This window comes from Bos indicus, chromosome 23 (assembly GCF_029378745.1).
Source record: "Bos indicus isolate NIAB-ARS_2022 breed Sahiwal x Tharparkar chromosome 23, NIAB-ARS_B.indTharparkar_mat_pri_1.0, whole genome shotgun sequence".
Lineage (NCBI taxonomy): Eukaryota > Metazoa > Chordata > Mammalia > Artiodactyla > Bovidae > Bos > Bos indicus.
The window spans coordinates 10,890,551-10,897,394 of NC_091782.1; the positions used below are offsets into that span (position 1 = coordinate 10,890,551).

At 46.1% G+C, this 6,844-nt stretch overlaps 1 protein-coding gene across 7 annotated transcripts in view; it reads left to right on the forward strand.

Moving 5' to 3' along the window:
- PPARD (peroxisome proliferator activated receptor delta) overlaps positions 1–2,130 on the forward strand; it is an 85,700-nt gene extending 83,570 nt beyond the window's left edge. For all 7 annotated transcript variants that reach the window (XM_070777858.1, XM_070777859.1, XM_070777861.1 and 4 more), the window contains one exon: positions 193–2,130. In XM_070777858.1, coding sequence (XP_070633959.1) covers positions 193–440 — 248 coding nt within the window. In that variant the 3' untranslated portion in view covers positions 441–2,130. The remainder of the gene's footprint in view (positions 1–192) is intronic.
- Positions 2,131–6,844: the final 4,714 nt, after the last annotated feature.

Here is a 6,844-nt window from a genome sequence, read left to right on the forward strand (position 1 = left end):
GGTCCAGAGAGGCTGAGTGATCTGCCCATAGCCTTGTTAGTAGTCTGTGGTAGAGAAGGTTTGGATCAAGGCGGGAGGCCCACTGTCCCCAAGGCCAGGTTGCCCACACCAGTGTGGGGTAGGGGACTGCCCGCCCTCCGAGCCTCCAGGTGGGCCTCCTCCCTCCCACGACCCTGCCCTGTGTGCCCACAGACCGGCCAGGCCTCATGAACGTGTCTCAGGTGGAGGCCATCCAGGACACCATCCTGCGCGCCCTCGAGTTCCACCTGCAGGCCAACCACCCCGATGCGCAGTACCTCTTCCCCAAGCTGCTGCAGAAGATGGCCGACCTGCGGCAGCTGGTCACGGAGCACGCCCAGATGATGCAGCGGATCAAGAAGACCGAGACCGAGACCTCGCTGCACCCCCTGCTCCAGGAGATCTACAAGGACATGTACTGAAGGCGGCGGTCGGCCCCCCCCCCCACCCCGCCCCCTGCGGGGCTTCTCCCATGACCAGCCCCTGAGCGCTGGGCGTCCGAGCAGCGGGATCGCTCTCACTTGGCAGGACTCACGGCTTCTGGCTCCCTGAGCTCCAGCCTCCCTTCCCTCCTCAGCACCTCCGTCTGCTCTCGTTCCTCTGCTGCTCTCCTTCTTCACTGTAGGTCTCATGCTTCCTGCCTCGCCCCCTCCCTCTCTCTCCCCCTGTCCCCGTGTCTGTCCCTCTTTGTCTTCCTCTGAGACAGTTTGTGTCACTTCACCAGCAGCTTGAACAGGGCCTGAGCAGGGGGGTGCGGCCTGCCCTTTGTTCCATGGTCACCTTCTCCCGTCTTCATAGCCGAGGACCCCAAAGAAACACTAAGCGCTCTGGGCCTGGCTTCCTGGGGAAGCCAAGCAGCCCTGAGTTGACTGCAGAGCAACCCCTCGTACCTGGGTCCCTGGCAGGGGCCGCCTCCCCAAGATGGTCACTGCCCTGCTGAGGCCGCGGCTGCCCCCCGATACCTGCCATCCTCCTGGTCTTTTCACTGAGCTTCCAGGCCAGCGTCACTGACGGCCCCCTGTGCTGGCCGCTGGGGTACACTCCTCCAGCCTGGATAGAGGTGGCGTTCCCTCCGGGTGGGGGTCCCCACACCTCCACTGAAGAGAAGCGAGATTCACGGGAGGCGGATGTTGATGGGGTGGGTCCCCCACCAGCACCCCAGCTCTCCCCCCCGCCCCACCCCCCGCCGGGGCCTGGCTGCACACCCGCCTGTGCCCGCAGGAGGCGGCCCTGCTCCAGCCCAGCTGCAGCTCCTGCCCACACACTCCCCCCAGCACACACCCCAAGAGCACTGAACTCACTTTACCTGGGGCCTCCTCGCCCCTCTCCCTCACCTGGAGGCAAGTGAGGGCCCAGAGGGGCCAGGGATGGCCGCAGAGCTTCGCCCCAGTTCCCTGGGCTGGGCCAGATCTCTGGGTGGGCGGGCGGTGGGGTCCTGCGAACCCAGCCCAGCACCTGCTCACAGATCCTGCACATCTGTGACCCCCATTTGTTGCAACAGCTCTGCTGAGCTCCCCTTTCCTTGTATTTGGCCCAGCCGGCCGCCTGGAACTCTCCCTGCACCGCCTTGGGTGACCAGGACCTCCAGGCCCAGCCCCGCTCCTTGCCCTGTCTGTCCCCCCAGTGACGAGCACTTGCCACCTCCACCTCGGGATGGGGCCCAGCTTGGAGGCTGGCCCAATGGAGAGCAGAGCCTGCCCAGGCTGCCTTTCCAGAGGGAAGTGGACCTGGAGAGGTGTGAGGAGCTGGCTGGGGTCTCTGAGAAAGGTGGCAGGAGATGCGGGGTGAGAGCCCAGGCTTCCTGGGTCCTGTCTGGTCTTCCCCAGGGGCCCTTCCACACCCCCGATCACTCTCTATGGCAAAATTCTTCCCTCCGGTCCCTATTCTCCTCTCCCCGCCCTCTCTCCCCCACCACACACACCATCCTCATCCCCCACCTGGTCTGATACTGAGGAATGCAGCTCTTCTCAGTGTCTGAACAGTCTCCAAAATTGAAATGTATATTTTTGCTAGGAGCTCCAGCTTCCTGTGTTTTTAATATAAATAGTGTATACAGACTGATGGAACTTTAAATAAATGGGAATTAAATATTTAAGAATTGATTTAGACTAACTCAGTTCTTGATAGTCTTTTTCCTGGGGGCTGAGGGGGAGTGGTCCTTTTTCCTGAGGGCCCGTGCATGCAGGGGGAGACACTGGGCAAATGAGCCTGGGGTTCTGGTGGGGGTGGTCGATTCTAGCTGGTGGGGCTGCCCATCATTCCCCCCACTTCTGGGCTCAGCTCACCGCTCATCAGCCAGCAGGGTTTGTGGAGGACTGAGAAGGTGCCGTCCCACCCTGAGGAAGCATTTGGGGCGGGAGCGTAAGAAGAGGGGTGTGGAAGCACAGCACAAACCAGACTTGGGGCCGCGGGGGTCGGGAGGGGCTCAGGAGGGCCCAGGAGGAGACAGTCCCTCTGGGCCGCTAGTGGGATGGGACTCACAAAGCCAAAGCCTGGCGTTCACTGCGGGACACTTCTCTCCTTAGCTGACACCCCGGCTTTCTCCTTTACTTCCAGCGGCACCATCTTCACAAAGGTTCAGGATAAATGAGTCCAAAGTTTAGACTAAAAAAGAAGAAAGCAACCATGAGAGAATTAGAAGATACTGTCTTCTGAAACCTGTAAAGGTTTATTTTTAAATAAAGGAAGAAATGGGGCCCCAGGCTGGTAATATCCCTGGGGAGCCTGGAAGAAGCAGACACAAAACTTTTCTGAAGGACAAACACAGGCAGTATAGAACTTCCACAAAATGATAAACGGGAAGAAGCAACCTGCATGAAAATGAACAGGACAACCAGTGAAATTAGAGCCCCAGGACATCAAGAAATACAGCTGTTGGTTACAGTATAGGAAACAGGGTTTTTTTTGTTTTTTGTTTGTTTTATTTTGCCTGCGGTGGGTCTTAGTTGTGGCTTGTGGGATCTTGTTCCCTGACCAGGGATTGAACCTGTGTTCCCTGCATTGGGAGGGCTGAGTCTTACCCACTGGACCACCAGGGGAGCCCCCAAATAAGTTTTATATCATTTAAAAATATATAAAGATTTGAAAATTATACACAAGATACAGTTTGCCTTTTAAGGGAAAAAAATGATAAACATTTTTAAAGAAATACTTGGAACTTCCAGAGAAAGAAACTCAGTTAAAAACATCAGACACAGCCAAAGAGATCATTTTTTGCACCTCAAAAAAAGATCTATAGAAATCATTAAAAAATAAAAAAAGCACAGGAAAACCAAAAATACGGAAAGGAAGAATAACAATACAAATTCTCAAATACTGCAGAAGGGAGTAGAAGTTGATAAAATCAACTTGAAAAACAATTTGGCAAAACGTCATAACATTAACATACACCCATGGAAGCTGTGAAGTGTCACCCAGGCTCCACCCCTCAGAATCCCTGAGGTCCTTGACTGCCTGGCTCATAGCTGAGTTCCATCCCTGAGGTCCATGACTGCCTGGCTCATAGCTGAGTCCCTCAGGAAGTGGCCTGTAGTGAAGGGAGCCTCCTTGCCCAGGATGAGAACATCTCCTCAGGAGCAGCCTGTAGCCCGCGTGTAGGCCAGTGCAAGCCCCACTGCCTCAATTTGAGACGATGCAAAGAATCGTCCCAGCTCCTAAGTGGAAGCTTCTGTCATAACTACATCATGGTTTAACTTCTCTCTCTACCCAATCCTGCCTCTTCCAGTTTCTTATAGGGGTTGTTCTCAGACGCACTCCCCAGTGAGAGTCCTGTAAGTAAAACTCCAAATCTATCCTGGGGAAACCAGCCTGACACACCACCACCAAATTATACCAAGACTCACATACGTGTTCATTACACCAAGAGCAAAAACTTAGAAACAACAAAAATGTTCATCAACAGGAAAATGGATAAATTTATACAATGTTAAAAATAGAGTAAGGAGGGGAGAAAACTAGAAGAAACACATGGAGAAAATTGTATATAATCTTGAGGTGAATAGACGTTTCAGATATTTTTTGAAACACATGAAATTTATTGTACACCTGAAAATGTCTTAAGTTCCAGGGGGTATACACAAAACTTAGAATCTATAAAATAAAAAGATAAGATCTTAGTATATACACATTTAAAATTTTTATTCTATTGAGAAACATAAAGGAAAACATTTAAATCAACCATATTTAAAAATGTGTGACGTACAATGTGGTAAGATTAGATGTCAACTACAGGAAAAAAACTATTAAAAATACAAACATATGGAGGCTAAACAACATGCTTCTGAATAACCAACGAATCACAGAAGAAATCAAAATATGCATAAAAACTAATAAAAATGAAAACACAACAACCCAAAACCTATGGAATTCAGTAAAAACAGTGCTAAGGGGAAGGTTCATAGCAATACAAGCTTACCTCAAGAAACAAGAGAAAAATAACCTAACTCTACACCTAAAGCAACTAGAAAAAGAAGAAATGAAGAACTCCAGGGTTAATAGAAGGAAATAAATCTTAAAAATTAGGGCAGAAATAAATGAAAAACAAAGGAGACTATAGCAGAAATCAACAAAGCTAAAAGCTGGTTCTTTGAAAAGATAAATAAAATAGACAAACCATTAGCCGGACTCATCAAGAAACAAAGGGAGAAGAACCAAATTAACACAATTAGAAATGAAACTGGAGAAATCACAACAGACAACACAGAAATACAAAGGATCGTAAGAGACTACTATCAGCAGCTATATGCCAATAAAATGGACAACTTGGAAAAAATGGACAAATTCTTAGAAAAGTATACTTTCCAAAACTGAACCAGGAAGAAATATAAGAAAATCTTAACAGACCCATCACAAGCACGGAAATCGAAACTGTAACCAGAAATCTTCCAACAAACAAAAAGCCGGGACCAGATGGCTTCACAGCTGAATTCTACCAAAAATTTAGAGAAGAGCGGACACCTATCCTACTCAAACTCTTCTAGAAAATTGCAGAGGAAGGTAAACTTCAAACTCATTCTATGAGGCCACTATCACCCTAATACCAAAACCAGACAAAGATGCCATGCAAAAAGAAAACTACAGGCCAATATCACTGATGAACATAGATGCAGAAATCCTTAACAAAATTCTAGCCAACAGAATCCAACAACATATTAAAAAGATCATACATCATGACCAAGTGGGCTTTATCCCAGGGATGCAAGGATTCTTCAATATCCGCAAATCAGTCAACGTAATACACCACATTAACAAACTGAAAGATAAAACCATATGATTATCTCAATAGATGCAGAGAAAGCCTTTGACAAAATTGAACATCCATTTATGATAAAAACCCTCCAGAAAGCAGGCATAGAAGAAACATACCTCAACATAATAAAAGCCATATATGATAAACCCACAGCAAACATTATCCTCAATGGTGAAAAATTGAAAGCATTTCCCCTAAAGTAAGGAACAAGACAAGGGCACCCACTCTCACCACTACTATTCAACATAGTTTTGGAAGTTTTGGCCACAGCAATCAGAGCAGAAAAAGAAATAAAAGGAATCCAAACTGGAAAAGAAGTAAAACTCTCACTATTTGCAGATGACATGATCCTCTACATAGAAAACCCTAAAGACTCCACCAGAAAATTACTAGAGCTAATCAATGAATATAGTAAAGTTGCAGGATATAAAATTAACACGCAGAAATCCCTTGCATTCCTATACACTAACAATGAGAGAACAGAAAGAGAAATTAAGGAAACAAATTCCATTCACCATTGCAACTAAAAGAATAAAATACTTAGGAATAAATCTACCTAAAGAAACAAAAGACCTATATATAGAAAACTATAAAAGTGATGAAAGAAATCAAAGATGACACAAATAGATGGAGAGATATACCATGTTCATGGATTGGAAGAATCAAAATAGTGAAAATGAGTATACTATCCAAAGCAATCTGTAGACTCAATGCAATCCCTATCAAGCCACCAACGGTATTTTTCAGAGAACTAGAACAAATAATTTCACAATTTGTATGGAAATACAAAAAACCTTGAATAGCCAAAGCAATCTTGAGAAAGAAGAATGGAACTGGAGGAATCAACCTGCCTGACTTCAGACTATACTACAAAGCTACAGTCATCAAGACAGTATGGTACTGTCTTGAAAATAGATCAGTGGAACAAAATAGAAAGCCCAGGGATAAATCCACACACCTATGGATATCTTATCTTTGACAAAGGAGGCAAGAATATACAATGGAGAAAAGACAATCTCTTTAACAAGTGGTGCTGGGGAAACTGGTCAACCACTTGTAAAAGAATGAAACTAGAACACTTTCTAACACCGTACACAAAAATAAACTCAAAATGGGTTAAAGATCTAAATGTAAGACCAGAAACTATAAAACTCCTAGAGGAAAACATATGCAAAACACTCTGACATAAATCACAGCAGGATCCTCTATGACCCACCTCCCAGAGTAAAGGAAATAAAAGCAAAATTAAACAAATGGGACCTAATTAAACTTAAAAGCTTTTGCACAACGAAGTAAACTACAAGCAAGATGAAAAGACAGCCTTCAGAATAGGAGAAAATAATAGCAATTGACAAAGAATTAATCTCAAAAATATACAAGCAGCTCCCACAGCTCAATTACAGAAAAAATAAACAACCCAATCAAAAAATGGGCCAAAGAACTAAATATTCATTTCTCCAAAGAAGACATACAGATGGCTAACAAACACATGAAAAGATGTTCAACATCACTCATTATCAGAAAAATGCAAATCAAAACCACAATGAGGTACTATCTCACACCAGTCAAAATGGCTAC